We start from the raw sequence: 23,998 nt of genomic DNA on the forward strand, positions 1-23,998 counted from the left end.
TATTCTGGTTAAAATTGCTACCTAAAACCGAACTAGTGGATAGAACTCCCCAACCGAAAACAAGCAAACTAGTGTGACGTCACACACTGCCGCGCCGCTGTCTGCGCAGCTCCCCCCTCCCCGGGAGGGGGAAGGGGGAGCCCCAGACCCCCCGCGCCGGCTACCCACACCTCAGTTCTTGAGGCTGATGCTATAGGCGATGGTCGTGTGCTCTGGCTCCGGTGTCGCTACTGCACTGTGCTTTGCGTGTGGTGTTAGTTTTGTGGGTGCGAGAGCCAGGAGTTATCTTCAGTACTCGGGCTGCATGCGCCTAGGGCTGCCTTCCCTAGGTGCCCTGTAAGTACTGCCCTTGGGGCTTGGGGCCACCTTCCACAGGCTCCTCGGGGTCTGCCTCTGCTGGTCCGTTTTACCTTTCGGTTTTTTCGGCCGCCTGTTGGGCTCTTGGGTGTTCTGTTCTCCCTTGTTACCGGCAGGTAAGAGGCAGTTTGCACTGGTAGGGGCGCAGGGTGCTGCTCAGCTTGTATTTCCCGACATCGCGGCCGGCTCTGTTCCTTGGGGTTCGCTGTCCTCTTGCGGGGATTTGTTTTTCTTTTTGTTTTTGCCTGGTGGGGGGTTCTGTCATTTTATTCAGTTTGTTTTTGCCCTTCCACTGTTCTCCTCGGTGGCGCCCCCTGCTAGGTCCCCGTGAGTGTACACGTCCCTGGGGTTCAGCTTTAGAAGTTTGCTTGGTAGTTTTGGGCGCCGGTTTGCAGCACCCTGCCTGGGACTACCTGAGCGCGAGTCCTCTTAAAGTAAACGCTCAGGACCCTGGGAATCCCCTAGGGAGCGCGTGGGTCCGATGGATGTGACCCCGGAGTCCCCACTCGCTGTGTGCGAGTTTGAGGGTTGCTCGGTCCCCTTGTCTCAGGGTGACCCTCATTGTTTTTGCCTCTGCCACGCTGCCTGTTGGGTCGGTGATACTTTCGACCCTGAGTCCTGTGAGTGTTGCTGCTTGCTTGTGACTCAATTTACCCAATCCTCTGATGATTCTATTCGGGTACAGGCGGCACGTGCGTTGCAGTCTAGGTTTCGTCTGTTGCAACGCGCTCGGTTGGTTGCTTCCCCGGATGCCCCGGGGCTGCCCCGCTTTGCTTTTCGAGACCCGGACTTGGGGGTGGGGTTCGCTTCGATCCTGGTTCAGTCCGCACCTCCTCGTCCTTCCCCTTCTGTTCGTTCTGGTCCCCCGCCCCTGCTTCCGGCCCCGAAGCGTCTGAGGGTTTCGGGGTCGGAGCAGGGGTTACTTGATCTCGAGACTCGGGCAGCTTCGGGGGTTGCCCCTTCCGGGGGGGCGGCAGAGGCATTCGAGTCTTGTCTCCCGGCCGAAGCTTCAGGGTCTGACCAGTGGGCCCCCCTTCCTCCAGCTTTTCCGGCTGCTCCGTCCTTGTCTTGTGGGGTCGGGGCTTGGGGAGAGGACTCGGCCTCGGGTCCTGTGGTAACGGACCTCGAGGCTGGGGAGGGGCTGACTTGGGGGGCCTTGGGCCCCGCTGGACCCCGCCTGGGTTTTTCTTCCCACTGAGCGGGGCTTATTGTTACAAGGAGTGGGGTTTTCTTTCCCCCCCTCTGCGTACGAGTTGGATTTGGTGTCGGCCCCTCCCCGGGTACGGTTCCGTGTTCCCCCGGGTACGTCGGTTCCGTCCTTCCGGAGGTTTTCGGCTTATCGCATCCGACCTGGTGTGGTGCGAGCGGCCTTTGCAGCTTACCTCCTGCGTGACCCGGATTATGCCTCGGAAATGGATCCGTCCACGTTCAGGTTTGGGACTTCGTTCCCTTTCTGGCTCCGTTACGAGGTTCCGGAGTCGTCCTGGCTAGCAGACTGCCCCTTGTTTGGTCTGGATTCCTGGCATTCCTTCTGTCGTTCCAGCACGCTGGAGTGGCGGGAAGCTTCCACGGTGCTTCAGGTTTTCCTGGGGGGGTGAACTTGAGTACCTGAATGAGTGCTTGTTTGCCCCTGCCCTTCCCCGCGATGTGGGCGTTATTCAGCTCCATGTGCAGGTTCCCTCCCTTTCGGCGGCGCTCGTGGCGGAGGACTTGCGCGCTCGGGGCCTTTTGTGTTCGGCCTTGCGGTTCTTTTCCCTCCTGGAGCTGTCTTCGGATTGGCTCGTGGAGGATGTGGGGACGCTTGGGTCCGTCCCGGGGTCCGGCACCTTATCCTCGGCTGCGCGTTCGTCGGCTGCCTTGAAGCTGTTCACGCCGATTTTGCGGGATGCGGTTTCCCTGTTCTATGCTTCCCGTCTCGCGTGTCGGCAGGCGGTGCTGGGTTCCTCCGTGGAATCTGCTTGGGCTCTGGCTCTGAGGCGTTCTTCACCTTTTTGTCCTCTCCTGTTTGGGGAGTCGGCCGTGGCGCAGTTTATTCAGGCTGCGTCGGCGGCTTGTCGTCCGATGTCGGACTTGTTGGTTTTCCGGGGGTCCCGGTTTGGGTCTTCCCGGAAAGGTCGTGCCAGGGCTCGGGGTTCCTCTCGTCGTGGTAGGCCTCTGGTGTCAGGTTTGGGGTTGGCTCCTCCTGCGGACCCTCCCTCGTCTGGTCGGCGCGGTGTTCGCGCTGTGCGGGGTTCTGGGTCTCGTAAGGGTCGCCGGCCCTTTCGCGGTTTGCCCCTTTGACGGGGCGATGGGGGGGCGGCTTGCGCTGTTCGCCCGCGCCTGGTCCCACGATTCGTGGGCCTTTCGAGTCGTGTCTCGCGGCCTGCGGTGGCGTTGGGTGGCCCCTCCCCCCTTTGGGGGGTCGGGGCTGGCAGGGCAGGCTTCTTTCCCTGCTCTCTGTCGAGTCGTCTTGGAGTGGGTACGCTTGGGCGTCGTCGAAACGACGTCGTCCCTCAGATGGGTTTCCCGTCTGTTTCCGGTTCCGAAACGGGACTGCGCGGACCTGCGGTTCATTCTGGACTTGTCCCGTCTGAACCCCTGGGTTCATTGCCCCTCCTTTCGGATGACTATGCTGTCTCAGGTTCGGCTCCTCTTGGAGCCGGGAGCTTGGATGGTGTCCCTGGACCTCCGGGACGCTTATTGGCATGTCCCGATTCATCTGCGGTTCAGGGACTGGCTCGGTTTTGTGGTGGGGCGTCTGAGTTACCGCTTTCGTTGTCTCCCGTTCGGGTTGAACCTGGCACCTCGCGTGTTCACACGCCTTACACGGGTTGTGGTGGCTCGTTTGCGTCTCCTAGGTGTTCGGGTGTTGGCCTACCTCGACGACTGGCTGGTTTGGGCTCCCAGCCAGTCAGCTTGCTTGCTAGCCAGGGATTTGGTTCTTTCCCAGCTCGCCGGGTTCGGGTTCTTGGTGAACTGGAGGAAGTCCCATCTGGTTCCCTCTCAGGTTCGGACTTGGCTGGGTCTCGTGTGGGACTCTCGAACCGCCTCCTTGTCTCTCCCTCCGGAGTCTCTCCTGCGGCTGCGGTCCCGCCTTCGTCTGTTTCTGGAGGGCCCTCGGGTCACCCGTTGGTTGCTCGAGGGGCTGTGCGGGAGCCTGAACTTCGCGATGGTGGTCTACCCGCCGGGTCGGGTTTGGCTTCGACGGCTGTTCTGGTTCCTTCGGGGTTCCCCCTTCCGCCTCTCTCGCGATCGCAGAGTTCGACCCCCGGGGGACTTGCGTCGGTTGCTGCGTCACCGGCTTCCTCTTCGGGTTTTTCGGGGTTCGGTGCCTTGGCGCCTACCCGAGCCCTCGCTCGATGTGTACACGGATGCGTCGTCTCTCGGCTGGGGTTTTGTGACCAGTGCTCACCAGGCCGGCCAGGGGCGTTGGGATCCGTCCTTCCGTCGAGCTCACAGTACGGTGCGGGAGTTCGCGGCAGTGTGGTTTGCTCTGGGGAGGATTCGGGTGGCCCGCGGATCGACGATTCGGCTCCATTCGGACTGCTCTCCGGTGGTTCATTGCCTGAACCGCGGGGGTTCGATGCGGTCCTTGTCTCTTTGGGGTTGGTCGCTTCGGGTGACTCGTCTGCTGAGTTCTCGGGGTTTGGCTCTCCTGGCGGTTCACGTACGGGGCGTGTCCAACGTCTTGGCCGACGCCCTGTCTCGCTTCGTTCCCCTCTCCACGGAGTGGACGGTCGACGACGAGTCCTTCCGTTGGCTTTGCCAGACGTTCGGGCGCCCCGAGGTGGACCTCTTCGCGTCGGCGTGGTCGCGGCGTCTTCCCGTTTATGCGGCGCCCTTCCCCGATTGCGAGGCCGTCGGGGTCGATGCCTTTCGGCTCGACTGGTCGAGGTGGGGGTTCCTGTACCTCTTTCCCCCGGTTCGGCTGTTGCTCCAGGTCCTGACTCGCTTAGAGACTTACCGGGGGAGAGTTGTCCTTCTGGCCCCTTGGTGGCCGGCCCAGCCTTGGTTTCAGGCGCTGGTTGCTCGGTGTCCGAACCCGAGGGTTTTCCCGCGGCTCCGCCTCTTTCAGCAGATCGGGCCGGTACGTCACGTAGCTGGTTCGATCTTCTCCTCGAGTCTTCGCGTATGGTTTTTTTGACTCGAGTCTATCATCATCTCTATGGTGATCAGGTGGCCTCCTTGTTGGTGTCCCACCTGAGGGCTTCTTCTCGGCGGCAGTATGAAGTTTCCTGGTGGTCCTTCCGTTTCTTTTTGCGTCTTCGTCGTGTTAGCTCCTTGTCTGTTCGGGTGGTCTTGTCCTTCCTCTCGTGGTTGTTTCAGGACCGTCATCTTATGCCTAACACTGTCGCTTCGTATCGTGCGGCGCTGGCGGAGCCGCTTCAGCTTGCTTTCGGTATCGATGTTACGTCTGCGCCGTTTCGCAAGCTGTCTCGTGCATTGTTTCACCTCCGGCCTGCTCATGCGTCGCCTGAGCCGTCCTGGTCTTTGGACAGAGTGCTCGCTTTCCTTTCATCTCCTCGTTTCGTTGTGGCCCCTTCGGTCCAGGATTGTTTTTCCAAGGCGCTTTTCTTGTTGGCTTTGGCCTCTGGGGGTCGGGTAGGGGAGCTTCATGCTCTCCTCCGGCGCAGGGGTTTCTGCTCTTTTGGTCGTGGTGATAGTTTTGTTCGTTTGCAGCCGTCTCCTTCTTTTCTGGCGAAGAATGAGACTGCTGCGTTCCGGAGGGGTCCATGGGTGGTTGATGCTTGGTTGGTCAGGCCGGGGGTGCATCATGTTTTGTGTCCGGTTGCGGCGCTGCGCCGTTATTTGCGCGCCACTGCTTCTGTGTCCGGGAACGCGCTGTGGGTTGATCCGGTTTCCCTTCTTCCCTGTTCGCGGGTTCATGTCTCTCAGGTCGTCCGCAGGGTTATTAGGTCCAGCCAGCCTGCGGTCTATCCCCGTGCCCATGACGTTCGTAAGTTCGCGGCTCTTGCTGCCGTCTTTGGGAATATGTCTTGGTCTGATATTCGGGCGCGGGGATTTTGGCGGTCGAACAGGGTCCTGGCTGCTCGTTACCTTGTGAATGTCCCTGGGCCTCGTCGGGCCTGTGTTGCTTTTTGTCAGCGGTTGCAGCCAGTTGTCTCGGCTTCGAGTTGAGGGGTGAGCGACGACCGCCTCCCGGGTAAGTCCCTCTTTTTCTGTCTGTGGGTAGTTAGCTCCGGGGAGCCGACGGGGCTCCCCCCAGAAAACCAGCGTTGAATGTAATGAAACGCCATTTTCTGGGTGAGTCCCGGAGGCTCCCCGGCATCCCTCCCTCCCTCCGGTCGGCGGTTTTTCGCGTTTTTGACATCCAGCCTCAAGAACTGAGGTGTGGGTAGCCGGCGCGGGGGGTCTGGGGCTCCCCCTTCCCCCTCCCGGGGAGGGGGGAGCTGCGCAGACAGCGGCGCGGCAGTGTGTGACGTCACACTAGTTTGCTTGTTTTCGGTTGGGGAGTTCTATCCACTAGTTCGGTTTTAGGTAGCAATTTTAACCAGAATAGGGGTTTGTTTTGGGGCGCTTACCTTTCTGGGTGCCTGTTCCGGTCGATGGCAGACATAGAATGCTTCCAACTACACGGGGGCTTCTATAGGCCATTGCTCCCCTTGCCTCTCTGAGGGGGCCCGGTTCTGGCCGTGGTCCCCGGTAGGCCTAAGAACTCCATACACATGACTGATGCCAAAGTCTGACATTAGCATATCAGCCTGGGATAGCTCCGGGGAGCCTCCGGGACTCACCCAGAAAATGGCGTTTCATTACATTCAACGCTGGTTTTTTGGCAAGCAAATTTTAGAGTGGTGTGTGTTCTGACCTGAGGGGGGAAGGGGGGGGGCTTATGGAACTTAAACCTCCGAAGAGAGCTTTGGTTGTTGCAACAGGCTATTATATGCGTTCAGGCGGACAACCCAACTATATATCTCTATCATAACAGACAGCCGACCTCGGCAGCCACACTCTCGCTACCGTTGGTCGATGAGCAATGAACTCTGAAGTGCTTGAAGTTTTCTCGGGAGATCATCCAGTATGCCTCTTGATCTTGGAGAGGGGTTCAGCGTCACATATGTAGGGGTGCGGCTCCAACACTGGCCTCGTTGTCATAGGTACACACCCTACTTGAGTCGCCGTGACTCCCCACTTCCTCCTCGTTTGGAATGGTCTCCTAAAACCCCCTTTGTGAATTAGTGTTTTCTGTCACCCTGTCCGCAGCTATGATTCTGATGTGTCTCTCTCTCTCTCTCTCTCACTCTCTATCTCTCTCTCTCTCTCTCTCTCTCTCTCTCTCTCTGTCTCTCTCTCTCTCTCTCTCTCTCTCTCTCTCTCTCTCTCTCTCTCTCTCTCTCTCTCTCTCTCTCTCTCTCTCTCTGTCTCTCTCTCTCTGTCTCTCTCTCTCTGTCTCTCTCTCTCTGTCTCTCTCTCTCTGTCTCTCTCTGTCTCTCTCTCTCTGTCTCTCTCTCTCTGTCTCTCTCTCTCTCTCTCTCTCTCTCTCTCTCTCTCTCTCTCTCTCTCTCTCTCTCTCTCTCTCTCTCTCTCTCTCTCTCTCTCTCTCTCTCCCTCTCTCTCTCTCCCTCTCTCTCTCTCTCTCTCTCTACCTCTCTCTCTCTCTCTCTCTCTCTCTCTCTCTCTCTCTCTCTCTCTCTCTCTCTCTCTCTCTCTCTCTCTCTCTCTCTCTCTGTCTCTGTCTCTCTCTCTCTCTCTCTCTCTCTCTCTCTCTCTCTCTCTCTCTCTCTCTCTCTCTCTCTCTCTCTCTCTCTCTCTCTCTCTCTCTCTCTCTCTCTCTCTCTCTCTCTCTCTCTCTCTCTCTCTCTCTCTCTCTCTCTCTCTCTCTCTCTCTCTCTCTCTCTCTCTCTCTCTCTCTCTCTCTCTCTCTCTCTCTCTGTCTCTCTCTCTCTGTCTCTCTCTCTCTCTCTCTCTCTCTCTCTCTGTCTCTCTCTCTCTGTCTCTCTCTGTCTCTCTCTCTCTGTCTCTCTCTCTCTGTCTGTCTCTCTCTCTCTCTCTCTCTCTCTCTCTCTCTCTCTCTCTCTCTCTCTCTCTCTCTCTCTCTCTCTCTCTCTCTCTCTCTCTCCCTCTCTCTCTCTCCCTCTCTCTCTCTCTCTCTACCTCTCTCTCTCTCTCTCTCTCTCTCCCTCTCTCTCTCTCTCTCTACCTCTCTCTCTCTCTCTCTCTCTCTCTCTCTCTCTCTCTCTCTCTCTCTCTCTCTCTCTCTCTCTCTCTCTCTCTCTCTCTCTCTCTCTCTCTCTCTCTCTGTCTCTCTCTGTCTCTCTCTCTCTCTCTCTCTCTCTCTCTCTCTCTCTCTCTCTCTCTCTCTCTCTCTCTCTCTCTCTCTCTCTCTTGTCACTTTTCTCTCTTTTCTCTCTCTTTTCTCTCTCTTATCTCTCTTCTCTCTCTTCTCTTTTCTCTCTTCTCTCTTCTCTTTTCTCTCTCTTTTCTCTTATCTCTCTCTTCTCTCTCTCTTCTCTCTTTTCTCTCTCTTCTCTCTCTTCTCTCTCTCCTCTCTTCTATCTCTCTCTTCTCTCTCTCTTCTCTCTCTCTTCTCTCTTCTCTCTCTCTTTCTTTCTTTTTCCCCCCCCTTCTTTTCTGCTTTCTGGGAAGCCTCACCAGGACAAGAGCAAAAGCCGGTTTACAATATACATTTAATAAACAAAAGAACATTTACAATACATGATATTGTAATATCAATATCATGTTAATATGAAATATTAACATACAACACTTTAAGCTGATACAACCTGGTAGCAATCCAATACCATCTCCTGGCTTCACCAGCCTTCTATCTCAAGTGGCTGCTCAACTCTTGGCTAACCACTTACTACTCCCCTCACTAAGTGAGGTTGAAAAATTGCAATATTGTCACAACACTATGGTACAAGCAGCACTAAAAACATATATCAACCTCAGCCTCTGTCTGAAACACCAGGAACATCTGTATAAATATTCCCCAACACAAAAAGAAATCAATCTCTCACCTTCTACTGCATCTTACACGCCAATAAACATTCAAGCACTTAGCTTATACATTATGTGTGTTCATCATACACCTCTGTTCTGCTCCTGGAGGCTCACTTCCATGTATTTCTCTAGGCTCTACAAAGTAGTCAACAAGGCTCTTCTGCAGTCCTCCTAAACTGCTACACAATGAAGTTCTCATCAAACACCAGTGATGCTCTACCACTGATCCGACAGACACGTGAAACTCCTCTTCACTGCTCCTTTACAGTTTGAGGTCAGCTCCTCACTAAGGGGCTCTGCTTTTCCACAGAGTTCAGCATTCACTTCTCCAGCCTCGAAGTTAACTCCATTAACTTCTTCCCTGGCCTCGAAGTTCTTCCATCAACTCCTCCCCAAAACAAACCTGCAATTCCATTGCCATGCCAATAAAAATGTTTCCCCACAAAAACATAATTAAATGTTTTCACAGAACATAAATCTCTTCCATCCGACATCTCTTTAAACTCTTAACACCTTGCGACGGTCCTTTCCCCGTCTGGGCAAGTCCATACTCGACGTTGCTGGCAGCTGCCCTTTCCCAGGTCGCAAGGCTGCCTCCTCAGTCAGTAGCTGGCCTCTGGAGAGGGTGGACACGTCACTCTGCCCACCAGGATGTTCTTCTATCTCTACCCTCTTATTTCAGCTCACTGCCTTAATAAAACATATCTACTATAATTATAAACACTTACCAAGATCGCTGGGCACATGATCAATCACAGGCAATCACTAACAACTGGTTAAATTGTCTTACCACAGAATTGATCTGATGCGAGGGTGCTCAGGTCCTGATCCTCAACACTGGCACTCACAGGTCGCCCACAAAATCACTATAGGACTGCCTCACAAGGCTTCTTCTAGTCCTGGCTTGAGCATTTTGTTGTCCTCAGGCTTCATACATAAACGCCTGACTGGTTCCCTCCTCTTGTAGGGAAATGCAACTAGGGGTTCCTCCTTTGCTGCCAGGAGCACAAACACTGTACAACCTCCTCTCACGACCACTGCTGCTCAAGTGAGATCAAGACGTCCACAGAGAGCCTCATACCTTGCTCGCAAAGTATCGACATCTCCTTCTATGTCAATTATTTACATGTTTATTCTCTGCTAATGCTCTTAAACCATTCATTGACATTTGCCAAGTATTTAATATATATTCATACATCTATATTCCCTCTGACCTCTCAATTGGGTCTATTAGGTGGAATAACTCTTAGGCAGGTAGACTCATTTTCCAGGCTACCTGGGGTCATAACATGTGTTACATGCTATTTTTATATATATATATATATATATATATATATATATATATATATATATATATATATATATATATATATATATATATATATATATATATATATATATATATATTTATATATATATATATATATAAACTCACAGAGGTCAGGGTTGTGTAAAAACAAATAAAAAGTGAAATATGGAATGCATTATATTTCTTAAATCTTGTTTGTTTGAGACTTAATAATAATATAGTTTTTATATTTCCACAGAAAAGAAAAGCCTGAAGTTCATGAAGAGGGTGCAATATCAGGAAGAGATATATCAAATTTAAAAACTGTTACAATTACAGAACTTCCTCAGCCAGAGCCTGTTGTATCCAATGAAAAAGCCCACTTAAATGACATCAATCTTGATCACCGTGCAGAACAACTATCTCAATCCAAGAATATTCTTTACCCAAAGGAACAGTCATCATCAGTTGCTGTGTCTTCCCCAGTACTACAAACAAAGAGTGATGTCACTATGCCAACAATTTCTTCGTCTTCAGCCTCTGCCAGTACTTTTGAAGCAGCCACACTCAGTGTGCCTTTAAAACAAACTGCTGACCATAAGAAGGATTTTTCAAAAACTAATTCTTCATTTTCTTCTCCTGAAGTAGGTGGAACCTCTACAAAAAAGACATCAATAGAACATAAACCTAAAAAATCATCTGAAAGTCCAAGGAGATCAAAACATAAACACCATAGAGAGAGGAGGAACAAGCGCAGGAGAAGTTCTTCTGATTCTGAGTCTCGGTCAGATAAAAGTGATAATGAGACACTTAAGGGTTTGAAAAAATCACCACAAGCTAAAAATGATAAGGGGGATGTGATGATGCTCATTTCCAAAAGGGAATCTCTCATTAAACAAGTAAGAATGTTACTGGAGCAAAAAAAATTGATGAATGAGAAACGTGATGACATCATTAAGAACCACAAAGGGTGCCAAAGAAATCTTGCAAATCTTTTAGAAGAGAACTCGCTGCTTATGAGTGAAATAGGACAGCAGATTTTAAAAATAAATAATATGGTTCTTAAGCTCAACCAGGAAATTAAAGCTGAAGGAGGAGATATTAAATTAAAGCCAAAACTAACTTCAGGAGAGAATTTTGAAATTCCTCATAACCCTCGAGAGAAAAAGTTTCTTCATTCTCTTGAGAGGAGAGAATCAAGTTTGTCTTCCTTAAAAAAAGACAAGAAAACAAAGTCTGTTGAGCCTTCAGTATCAGCAGAATATGATGAACAGAAGCCATTTAAGTCAACTTTAAAATTACCAAAACAGAATAAATTAGTGTCACCAGTTCCAGGCTTATCAAAGGATAGTAAGAGATGTTTATCAACTCCCAAATCGGTGAAAAATGAATCTGTAACAAAATCATTTAAAGAAAACGCTGAAAAAAAACAGGCAAGTCATCAAGGAAGAAGTCAACTTGAGTCATCTAAAGAAAAGTCGGATGAATCTTTCCTGCATGCTCTAATTGACTCCCAGAAGGCTTACATTCGTTATATGGACCAAGGCATGCACTGGTGTAAACTGTGCGATATATTTTGTGAAACAATTCCAGAGTATCTCAGCCATCTCATGACACCATCTCACTTGGCAAGAGTTAAGGTCAGTTCTGCATGTGTTTCCTCCTGTATCATATTTCTTTGGATTAATTAGAAGTTACGTAATTATTCTTAAATACTGAACTCTCATATACAGTGGTACCTAGGAATACGAGTGTCCCTGTATACGGGTTTTTCGAAATACGAGCAGAATTTGCTCGGAAAATTTGCATCAGAATATGAGGGTTGCCTCGGAAGACGAGGGTGTTGATACATGTACAGGCCGACTAGACACGGTGATCGTGTCTCAGTTTACCAGTGCCTCGCGCCCAGTGACTATCCCTCCTGAATTTTTCACGAGGATTTACAGTTTTTTGTCGGATTTTTGCCCATTTGAGCATAAAAGTTGTTATTATATATCTCGCCATGGGTCTCAAGAAAGCCAGTGGTAAGGTTCAACCTAAGAAAATAGTTGTGAGTAGAGGCAGTAGAGGATGTCCCTACTTCATTAAGAAAATGTGTGAAGTATGGGAAGAACTGCAAAGTTTTGTTGAAAAAACTCACCCAGATAAAGCCGTAGCAGGCCGTTGCACTGACCTTTTAAATGACAATGTGATGTCTTACGACAGAAAAATGTAGGGAAATACATTACTACAGTTAAAATGTAGGGAAAAGCAAGTGTCTTTAGACAGATTCTTAGTAAGACAAGCAAGTCCTAGTGGTATACAGGCAAAACGTGCCAGAGAGTGCACACCAGTGAAGTCCTTACTGCCTGATGTTATAATGGAAGGGGACTCCCTTTTCAAACAGTAACACCTCTCCCCCTCCCTCCCTCCTCACCATCTTCCATACGCCGACAGCAGTCATCAGCAAGGGTAAGTAATAACTTGAACATACTTTTGTAGTGTAGATTTAGATGAATTAAGTATAAAATTTAGTTTGAAGTAAGGTTTTTGGGAAGTCAGGAACGGATTAATTCATTTCCCATTATTTCTTATGGGGAAATTAGCTTCAGTTTACGAGTTTTCGGATTACGAGCTGTCTCCAGGAACGGATTAAACTCTTAAACTGAGGTACCCCTGAGGGGTACCTCAGTTAACAATTTATGTAACTTATACTAACACAACACTAAAATTAACACTTAAAATTACTGTACAGTTCTTTAAGCAAAGTTAGTTTTGACTGCCAGCTGTTGAAGCCTCACTGGTTGAAGGCATTTGGGTGGCCTGTGAGGCCTCACTTGTTGAAGGCGCTTGGCTTGCCTGTGACGCCTCACTTGTTCAAGGCGCTTGCTTGCGCCTCACTTGTTGAAGACGCTTGGCTTGCCTGTGACACCTCACTTGTTCAAGGCGCTTGCTTGTGCCTCACTTGTTGAAGACACTTGGCTTGCCTGTGAAGCCTCACTTGATGAAGGCATTTTTCTTGCCTGTGATTCCTCACTGGTTGAGGTGTATAACACGTAACTTGTCTTTTAATTGTTAGGACAACCTTCTTCCTCTTAACACCTCCAGAATGATTGATGCTGCTACCAGACATAGTCTTGGCCAAAAATGTTCAAAGTTACTATGAAAATAAAAAACTTATTTAAAAAAATATTTCACTAATGGCGCCGCACTGTGGTATAACACGAGCGACGGGCGCACATGGGTTGACCAGTGTTGGACGGGTCCACTTGGGGCAGCTATAGCACATTACGTAGGCCGCCAGGAGGAAAAAACTCACAATATTTTTTAAGGAAACTTCAGCCTGTGCTCATTGCTTTCAGGAAACTTATATATTTGTTATTACATAATTACTAGTATTTCTTTTGTTTTTGGCTATGATGAATAATTCTAAAATTAATGGTAATTCCTGTACCCAGGTGGTCCCTCCCAATGCTCCCCTCCCACCCTCCCGACACCACCCACCTACCCCACCCCCTCCTCCACCATGCGCCTCGAGCCACAGCCAGACGGGATTAATACTGTACGGCCCGCTCCATGGCTTTCATATCCGGACAATTCAATGCTAATCCGGCTGACTGTACAGTACAACCTCGATTCAACGTACTATATGGGACCAGCCCCAGTTCGTTGGAGCGTTGGATTCGTTGCAAGAGGTGACCTTCAGGAGGCGTTTGTGTCAGTGTCTTTTTTTTTCTTGTACACAATAAAAATGCATTATCATATTACATACTCTACCTATATATTACTTCTCTACTAAAAAATACTGTAATTCATAAATTTACCTTATTGTTGAAGTTATGTCCATCTTGAAGTTTCGTGAAGTTGTGAATGCTCTACATTAAATACGTACTGCAGTGCATTATGCCATTAGCACTGTGTTGATTAAAAGTAGTTCTGCTGTATGTTGAGTACTACAATACAGTTTATGAAAACTATTGTACACTAAAATTACTGCAACTTTAATTTTAACACTGTGTACACACTTAAATTTAACACTTGTTCTAACTGTTCACGCTGCACACGATGTTTTTAGATGTTTGCATCAGCTTTGCTGGTGCTCGCTGCTGCTGTGGGTTCAGCTGCTTCTGAGCTGGTGCTGGCTGCTGTTGTACCAGTGCTGGGTACAACTGTGCTTGTGCTGGGTACGACTGTTGTACCAGTGCTGGGTACAACTGTGCTCGTGCTGGGTACGGCTGTTCTCGTGCTAGGTACGGCTGTTCTTGTGCTGGGTTCAGCTGTTCTCGTGCTTGGTACAGCTGTTCTCTTGCTGGGTACGGCTGTTCTCGTGCTGGGTACGGCTGTTCTCGTGCTGGGTACGGCTGTTCTCGTGCTGGGTACGGCTGTTCTCGTGCTGTGTACGGCTGTTCTCGTGCTGGGTACGGCTGTTCTCGTGCTGGGTACGGCTGTTCTCGTGTTGGGTACAGCTGTTCTCGTGCTGGTTGATTTTCTGCTACTAGTTCTTGCAAAATATTGCTTCATTTTTGGCATTAATAAGGCACTATTAGTAAGCCCCTGAGACATTTTGTTTTATAACCAAAGAGCTGTAGTAAAAAAAATGGTCAATTCCACGATTATTCTTCCACCGGCGGATAAATACTGTACGTCAATCGCAGACAAAGCTAAGGGCACTGGGTGCATACTGTACGAACGCAGACTAAGTCTATACGTACACCCTTCAGTAGGCTGGACCTAGATTCAGGAAGCTCTGTGTATTTCTTTGTAAGTGGGTTTGCTACGAAGGTTCCTAAGTGCGCCCTAAGAAGATGCTTAGGTGCGATTCAATAAGGTATACTTAGGAAGAAAATTGTTGGTTCACCTGCGTGCCGATAGAGGTCACTACTGTGTTTCGTTTGGCCAATCAGAGAGCAGCAACATTCTTCATATTGAAGATTTAGCGCTGGCTTATCGGAGCTCTACTGCCTCCTATTTACGTCGAATTTTCTTATAAAATTAGTATATTTCGAAGTAAAACAATGTTTTTTCAACTTCTACAGCCAGCACCGACATTGTAGTAAACAAATATGTTACATTTGTTGTTTACCTACGTAATTCTAAGAGATACTCTGTAGCTGTCCTTGTTGCTCGGAAGATGCGCTGACAATTATTGTATATATTTACTGAATTTACCCAAGGGCCACTAACTATCTAGTGACTTCGAAGAGGACAGAAAGCCGGCGGCTTGTTAAAGGGCCCGCCAATTGTCTTAATGATCTTTTTTAGCTGGAATTTGGCATTTACGGCTTCAGCGGGTAGGCGGTTCCATGGGTTTATAGCCCTCTTGGTGGAAAAAAAACATCTGTTTTCAGTCCTACTTGAGAGAACATACTCTCCAACACTATATCTGTGATTGTCCTGTTATCAGTGACTTCATACCAAATGGTATGAGGTATTTTGAGCTCTGTAATTACTTCATACACTCAGGAATATTGGAAGATATTCTTGTGCTGCACCCAGATTTTGCCAGTGGAGGCTAATAGATCAGCATTAAGTATTTTGTTCTCTCCTAATTCCATATATGACTGGTCATCCTGTGAGGTGAGGATGTTGGGTGAGCTTGTAGCTGGTTTTTGATCTACACTGTGTGGTCCTTTAAACAGAATAGGGAAGCAGCACATTGCTGTGCATACCTAAACATGTTTAAAAATACATTGTTTGAGAGGAGTTTTGTAGAAACTGGTAAGAGTAATTATAATATAATGTTTCCATGATTCAGTGCTTACCTCTTGTGAAAATTGCTTAGAGTTGTTTAGTCAGAGTTGATTTGTTTTTTGTATTGAGGCTGGTATTTTCTAAATTGATTCCATGTACAGTATGTCTAACCATCTTGTGAGATGGGAGTATTAGATAAACTTATAGCTAGTTTTTTATCTACACTGTGTAATATTCCATATAGAATAGGGTAGCAGCACATTGCTGTGTATACCTAATCTTCTTAATAAAAAAAATCAGTAATAAAGATTTTAAATTATAGTTTGTATTATTACAAATACAGTACTGTATTATCCTTATTAAATCATGTTGACCATGGATCATTAAGATCTCATGTTGATATGTAATACAAGTCATATTTCTTTTGAACTGCTAATCCATGCTAATCATTCATTAAATTGTGCATTATGTCTCAATTTTTCACTTCCTTGGATATACTGTACAGTACAAAAAGATAGGATAAGAATAAACCAGTAATATTTCTTTCATTATATTTTTCATTTAAATAACTGCATCAATATTTTTACAGCTGACAGGATTTGTTTTCCCATACAGGTGCATTATTTGTTAAAAAAATTTGGTTTATTGTTACACACAATGGTGCTACATAGCCTTCCCAGCTTGGTGCCTTCTTTTAATACTTACTGATTAAAAAATAAATAATAAATACATTTTATTCAGGAAAAGTACATACAGTTGATTTACAAACATAATGTTGGATTTATAGGCAGAGCTAGTACATACAATACCTAAAGCCACTAATACTCATAGCATTTCGGGCAAGGTGTGGGGGGAAAAAAACAGACTAAAGCTTAATAGTAATCGGGATTAGGTATAAATTGTGTTGAAAGAAGGAATAAAAAATACAAAAAGAGGGTTAACATAGCATAAATCAGCAATTGCACATGTTGGTGAACAGCATTGTTTAAAAAATAGCAAGACATGGGTTGACATTTAGGAGGTAAGTTAGGTTACATGGAGTTAATTAGGCAGTACTTGGTTTAACTCTTAAACTGGTTGAGAGAGGTACAGCCTTTGACATGATTCGGGAGGTCATTCCACATTCTGGGTCCCTTGATTTGTAGAGCACTTCTAATTTGGTTACACACAGCCAAATTGAGTAACAGGAAGAGGTCTTGGACACAAATTTGTTCCATGCTAAATGTAGAGGAATCAGCTGAGTATTCCTCAAATAAAATAAGTTGCCTCAGCTTATAAGGTAAATAAAATAAGCATTTCTCAAATAAGTAGCTGCCTCACCTCACTGCCTTACTGCTACATAGCCTTCCCGGCATGGTGCCTTCTTTTGATAATTACTTGTTCCACACCCAAATTGTATAACAGGAAGAGGTCTTGGACCCCTACTTCCCTCTCTCTTTTTTAATAATCTATATAGTCATAATTATAGCTTTAAGTATTCAATGAATAAAGTTTTTGACATTTTTACCCTTTTCCTTACCTAACATCATTTGTGCAGCATATTTTTATTTTGTCTCACCCAGATTTAATTTCAAAATAAAACCAAACTAAATAAATTAGAAATGGGTATGTATAGCTAAGGTACACCCTTACTACTAGGTGAACAGGGGCATTTGGTGATAGTAAATGATCCCATCAGGCAGGGCTCATCACCTTCTCTCATATTTCATGTTCACCAGTGTTTATTTACTTAATAACTACTGGTATAATATCTTGCTATTATAAAACTAATTCTACTATCATCAAACACATATTTACTTCAAGTTTCAAGCAGAGAATGCATATATAACTAACACTAAGGACTCCTCTCCACTACATTCACCAGCTATAATATTTTGGTCATGTTCCAATATCATAAATTGATCCCAGTGTTATGTAGTAGAGAAAAATGACTTATATCCAGTTTACGTAAAGCTACGAGTGGTCGAAACCACACTTAAATCCCGGAATGAACTTACGAAGGTTTTTCCACTTAGGGTAGTTAATTGAATACGGACGTAGACGCCACGAAGGCGCTAAGACGGAAAACGCTCTTAGCTAAGAGGAAAAACCTTCGTAAGTACCTTCCTGAATCCGGCCCCTGGTGTTTAACCCTCAAACCGCGCATATCATATATAAATGATATCAGTGACAAAACCGAAACCGCGCACATCATTTATATATGATTTCGTGTCTAGCGCTATAATTTAAACGCCCCGCCTGGGATAGGGGCAGCTATAGTACAGCCACGACCAATAGTTGCCAGATGCCACCTAGAAAAAAAATCCAGGCCAACATTCTTGGGTGTTACAGCGTTAGTATTGAGCAAGCCACCAAGGCAAGTATCAAGTATGTTTATTGAGATAAGCAATAAATACATCTCAAAGGGATAGAGTAGCTTAGGCTATTTCTACCCCCAAGGCTGGCGCACGCAGCACGAGCTCACAGCACCGCTGTTCAGCTTGTGACCACAGCATCGCCTACAAATACCATAATATAAATGATACTGCTATTATTTAGCAGTGATAGTATTACTGAAGCCCCCTGACTGTGATAAAACTGACCAGGACACTGATAATAGCAGGATTGTGGTGATATTTAGCGCTGTGCTCCATGGAGGGAGGAGTAAGGCTGTGGAGGGAGGGTTGTGGCGCCATCTTCTGACTGTGTGTGGCCACCATTTATTGACTGCACTCGCCATACCAGCTTAGTGGTTCGCTATAGTGAACACAAATGTAGATACTTATATATAACGTGTGTATAGTGTGAGATAACAGCGAGAGTAGAAGGTTGGGAGCCGCCATTTTGGTGAGAGAGGAGCGTCGTCTGCACGACTTGGCATGGTGTTTACTGATGGCCACTATGGTCTTTGGGCACCATACCAGCTTATTTGTTCAGGTATGGTGAATAAAACAGGTAGATACTTATATATAATGTGTGTATATAGCGTAATAACCCCACAAACAATATTGTTGGAGGACAAATATTAGTGCGTCTGGCCTTGAGGGCGGCCGCCGATCAGCTGACTGTGTGAGTAGCTACGTCCTATGGCCTTTACTCACCATACAAGCTTAGATGTACAGTTATGGTGAACAAAACATGTAAATACGTATATATAACGTCTGTGTATAGTGAATAAATACAGAAAGAGTATTGTGGGAGGTGAATGAGGGTGAGTGAGATGGTGTTGAGGGAGGGAGTGGCAGTGAGTGGCTCGCTGGTGTTTGGCGATCACTCCTCGTTGCTTTTTGACTCACAAGACCAAATTAGTAGTTCGTTATGGTGTACAAAACATGCAAATACTTATATATAACCTGTGTATATAGTGTAACAACAGCAAAACTATTTGTTTATTGTTTTATGAACATAATAATTGAATCACTAATATGCACACCATAATTTTGAGTACAGCGATGGTTCACACATTTTATAATATAAATATACCACAATTCACTGTATGGAATAATATTACTGCAAAAAAATTAAGAAAAAATCAATCAGAGACATTGAAATAATTAGGTAATAATATATTTGTGGCAACTGCCGTCTGACAGCTCAGGCGGAGCAGACCTCGTCTGGCGAAGGCTTTGCCAACGCCCCTTTTTTGCCACACTTCCCTACCCTATTGCGGCTAAAATATGCCACCTACGATTTTTTTGTTATTTTTTCCGTGATCAGGGAACAAAAATGAACACTTCTATAAGACGAAAGAATTTTTTGGATTTTTTTTTTTTTTTTTGCGCCTGTGGGTGTGAATTCCATTTGGGCCCCTAGCGGTTTGAGGGGTAAGCCTGATCCAGTAACATAAATTTCCCTTAACAATTCGATTTACATCAAATTATATATTTTTGGGTTATATATTTAGTTTAGCAACATTATTATGATAAAAAGAGCTATAAAAAATACTTATTTTGGAACTGATTTATTAATTTTATTATTTCGAAGCCGTAGGTCACTGAACTGTGGCGACGAAATCGAACAAAACACTGCCTGGTGTTGTGTTCGATTTCCAGTAACATATATTTCTCTCAAATATTCAATTTACATCAAATTATATATTTTTGGGTTACATATTTAGTTTAGCAACATTATTACGATAATAAGAGCTATAAAAAATACTTATTTTGGAACTGATTTATTAATTTTATTATTTCAAAGCCGTAGACTGCTGAACTGTGGTGACGAAATCGAACACAACAAGCATGGTGTTGTATGGACAGGGAATAGAACAGTGCAAGAAAGATATGCAACTCACTTATGCACAAGTGGCCAAGGAGAAGGAAAAAATAGAAGAAGCAGTAAAGGAAGTCAAACACTGCAGCAACCAAGATAAAACAAACATTAGGCTAGAAGTGAGGAAAGAATTGGCATCTAACCCGAAGTTGGTGCAAAACACAGTTGATCGGAGTAAGTCCCTGATCATTTTTGGCTGCAAAGAAAAGGAGATAACATCTAGGTCAGAAAGAGCTGTAGAAGAAGCAAAAGTAGTAGATAAAATTGTTGGCCTCGTGGAAGGTCTTAAAACCATAGAGAATGTGTACGACTACAGGAGAATAGGCAGATATGTAAAAGGGAAAGATCGACCTTTGAGGATCACCCTACATGATGCCAAACAGATGGAAGAAGTACTAAGGAATGCTAGAAAATTACAAAGTGATGAGGTTGGGAAAGTGTGGTCGTTAAGACGAGATCTTTCAAAAGAAGATAGAGAGTAGCTGAAACTGAACTTTGCCGAGGCAAAACATTTAAATGAGAGCAGGAATGAAGAAGAAATAAATTCTTTTTTCTACAAAGTGATAGGGGTAGGCAGGCCAGTAAAGTGGTACATAAAGGCAAACCAACAAAATCATTAGAGAAAGGGGGAGTGAAAAATAAGAAGAGGGGGAACAAATTCCTCAAGATTGCATACACCAACATAGATGGAGTAAGATACAAGATACTGGAGTTAAGTGATATAATACAGCTGCAGACACCAGACATTGTTGCACTCATGGAGACAAAACTTGAAGATGCTATTTTAAATGAGGTCATATTCCCAAGGGGCTACTCAATTTGGAGACGGGATAGAAAAATCAGGAAAGGCGGTGGCGTTGCTGTGCTGATGAAAGCACACATAAAGGTGAACGAAATAGTGACTGCCAATCCACAAGAAGTTGACATAATAGCACTACAGATCTGCCATGAGGATGATAAACTAATGATCATAAATGTATATAGTCCACCGCTAAGCAGCACATGGTCAAAGGAGGAGCTAGATAGTAAACGAAAAGGTTTTATAACAATAATGAGAGATATCATATCGAGAGCGGATAACGATAGTTCACGACTGTTGATAGTCGGCGACTTCAACTTGAAATCCATAGACTGGGAAGCATGTGAAGCTAAAACAGAAGATTTCTGGACCTGTAAATTTGTAGACCTCATCCTGGAAACATTCTTGTATCAACATGTTAAACAAGCTACGAGGATGAGGGAAGGGGACGTTCCCTCCATGCTAGATTTGATATTTACCAGGAAGGAGGAAGAAATAAAAGTGACCATGTCTTTTGGGAATTAAGTATGCAATGCGTTATAATCTGGAAGAAAATATGACGGTCGATGCAATTGAAAAACCTGACTTTAGGAGAGGACATTATGGCAACCTTAGAAAAAATTTTAGTGAGTATAATTGGACAGACTTGTTGCTAGGCAAGGAAGTGAATGAGATGTATGTCAGGTTTTGTGAAATATATGATAAAGGCACAAAAAAATTTATACCAAAACAGAGAAGCAGAACTAGGAAACAGGATTGGATCAACAGAAAGTGCTAGAGAGCCAGAGACCAAAAGACACGAAAATGGAATCAATACAGGAAGAGGCCGAACCCACAAACATACCAGCAATACAAAGATGCGAGAAACAAAAACACACCAGTGAGGAGAGAGGCAGAAAGAAATTTGGAAAAAGGGATTGCAGACAAATGTAAAACAGAACCAGGTCTATTCTATAAATTTATAAACAACAAATTGCAGGTAAAGGATAATATTCAGAGGTTGAAAATGGGAAATAGATTCACGGAAAATGAAAAGGAAATGTGTGAAACATTAAACGAAAAGTTCCAAAGTGTGTTTGTACAAAATGAAATCTTCAGGGAACCAGATACAATAAGAATTCCAGAGAACAACATAGAGCACATAGAGGTGTCTAGAGACGAAGTGGAAAAAATGCTCAAGGAGCTAAATAAGAACAAAGCAGTTGGTCCAGATGGAGTTTCACCATGGGTTCTGAGAGAATGTGCACCTGAGCTCAGCATTCCTCTTCAACTGATTTTTCAGGCATCCATGTTTACAGGAGCTGTAGCTGATGAGTGGAAAAAGGCTAACATAGTTGCAATCTACAAAAGTGGAAGCAGGGAAGACCCCCTTAATTATAGACCGGTATCATTGACAAGTGTAATAGTCAAAATATTGGAAAAAATAATTAAATCTAAATGGGTAGAACACCTGGAGAGAAATGATATAATATCAGACAGACAGTATGGCTTTCGATCTGGAAGATCCTGTGTATCGAATTTACTCAGTTTCTATGATCGAGCCACAGAGATATTACAGGAAAGAGATGGTTGGGTTGACTGCATCTATCTGGACCTAAAAAAGGCTTTCAACAGAGTTCCACATAAGAGGTTGTTCTGGAAACTGGAAAATATTGGAGGGGTGACAGGTAAGCTTCTATCATGGATGAAAAATTTTCTGACTGATAGAAAAATGAGGGCAGTAATCAGAGGCAATGTATCGGAATGGAGAAATGTCACAAGTGGAGTACCACAGGGTTCAGTTCTTGCAAAAGTGATGTTTATTGTGTACATAAATGATCTACCAGTTGGTATACAGAATTATATGAACATGTTTGCTGATGATGCTAAGATAATAGGAAGGATAAGAAATTTAGATGATTATCATGCCCTTCAAGAAGACCTGGACAAAATAAGTAGATGGAGCAACACTTGGCAAATGGAAATTAATGTTAATAAATGCCATGTTATGGAATGTGGAATAGGAGAACATAGACCCCACACAACCTATATATTATGTGAGAAATCTTTAAAGAATTCTGATAAAGAAAGAGATCTAGGGGTGGTTCTAGATAGAAAACTATCACCTGAGGACCACATAAAGAATATTGTGCGAGGAGCCTATGCCACGCTTTCTAACATCAGAATTGCTTTTAAATACATGGATGGTGATATACTAAAGAAATTGTTCACGACTTTTGTTAGGCCAAAGCTAGAATATGCAGCAGTTGTGTGGTGCCCATATCTTAAGAAGCACATCAACAAACTGGAAAAGGTGCAAAGACATGCTATTAAGTGGCTCCCAGAACTGAAGGGCAAGAGCTACGAGGAGAGGTTAGAGGCATTAAATATGCCAAAACTAGAAGACATAAGAAAAAGAGGTGATATGATCACTACATACAAAATAATAACAGGAATTGATAAAATCGATAGGGAAGATTTCCTGAGACCTGGAACTTTAAGAACAAGAGGTCATAGATATAAACTAGCTAAACACAGATGCCGAAGAAATATAAGAAAATTCACTTTCGCAAACAGAGTGGTAGACGGTTGGAACAAGTTAGGGGAGAAGGTGGTGGAGGCCAAGACCATCAGTAGTTTCAAAGCGTTATATGACAAAGAGTGCTGGGAAGACGGGACACCACGAGCGTAGCTCTTATCCTGTAACTACACTTAGGTAATTACAGGGATTAGACCTGTCCACTCGTGCTGGAGTTGTGCTGCCAATAACCTAAATAATTTCTCAAATAGTAGATATCTATCTTATTACAGTATATTTTTGGTTTTATTTAGTTTAGTTTAATTAGGATAATAAAGAGTTATCAAAACACCAGTTTTAGAAATGATTTATTAATGTGAAACATTCAAAGTCATGGGTCACTGAACTATGACAACACAGACGAAAGTGAGAGAAACCTCACTGTAGAGTGAGGCTTACTGTACAGTGTTCCCTTATCTGTCCACCCTCACTCGTCTTGTTTCAACACAGAAAATGTATATAAGGAGATTTCAACATATTAGCTAGCTATTCACGCTTCAGCCTTTAAATTAATTTACAAAGATATGTGTGCCACAAATCGGTGAACGAAAATCATTGAAACTTAGTCGTTCACTTGTGTGGACGACTCTGGCTGGTGTTTGGTTAATATGCGTCACTTCTTGTGGACTATTCTGGCTGGTGTTTGGTTCATATGATTCACTTGTTGTGTGGTCCACTTGTGTGATCCAACTTGTCTTATGAAGGAATTATTAATTGTAATCTGTGATAGAATGAAACAGTTTTCCACCACTCTGTGAACTCTGTCCCAACATCGTAAGCTTGTGGACCACTTGTGGTCCACTTGTGTGGTCCACTTGTGTGGTCCATTTGTGTGATCCAACTTGTCACATGAAGGAATTATTAATTGTAATCTGTGATGGTATGGTAAAGTTTTTCTACCACTGTGAACTCTGTCCCAACATCGTAAGCTTGTGGACCACTCGTGGACCACATGTGCGGTCCACTTGTGTGATCTAACTTGTCATATGAAGGAATTAATAATTGTAATCTGTGATAGAATGTGAAAGTTTTACATCAGTCTGTGAACTTAGTCTCGATGTCGTAAGCAAATCCGAACATCCCCCGCTTCGGCGAACCGGGTGAGTAAATCCGGCCTGAAAAGTGTGCGAAC

General features: G+C 45.2%; 1 protein-coding gene across 1 annotated transcript in view; it reads left to right on the forward strand.

The window, feature by feature from the left end:
* LOC123757359 (microtubule-associated protein futsch) overlaps positions 1-23,998 on the forward strand; it is a 212,998-nt gene that overhangs the window by 126,686 nt on the left and 62,314 nt on the right. Inside the window, exon 5 of the mRNA XM_045740927.2 lies at positions 9,849-11,229. Coding sequence (XP_045596883.2) covers positions 9,849-11,229 — 1,381 coding nt within the window. The remainder of the gene's footprint in view (positions 1-9,848; positions 11,230-23,998) is intronic.

The sequence above is a fragment of the Procambarus clarkii genome, chromosome 22 (genome assembly GCF_040958095.1).
Source record: "Procambarus clarkii isolate CNS0578487 chromosome 22, FALCON_Pclarkii_2.0, whole genome shotgun sequence".
NCBI lineage: Eukaryota > Metazoa > Arthropoda > Malacostraca > Decapoda > Cambaridae > Procambarus > Procambarus clarkii.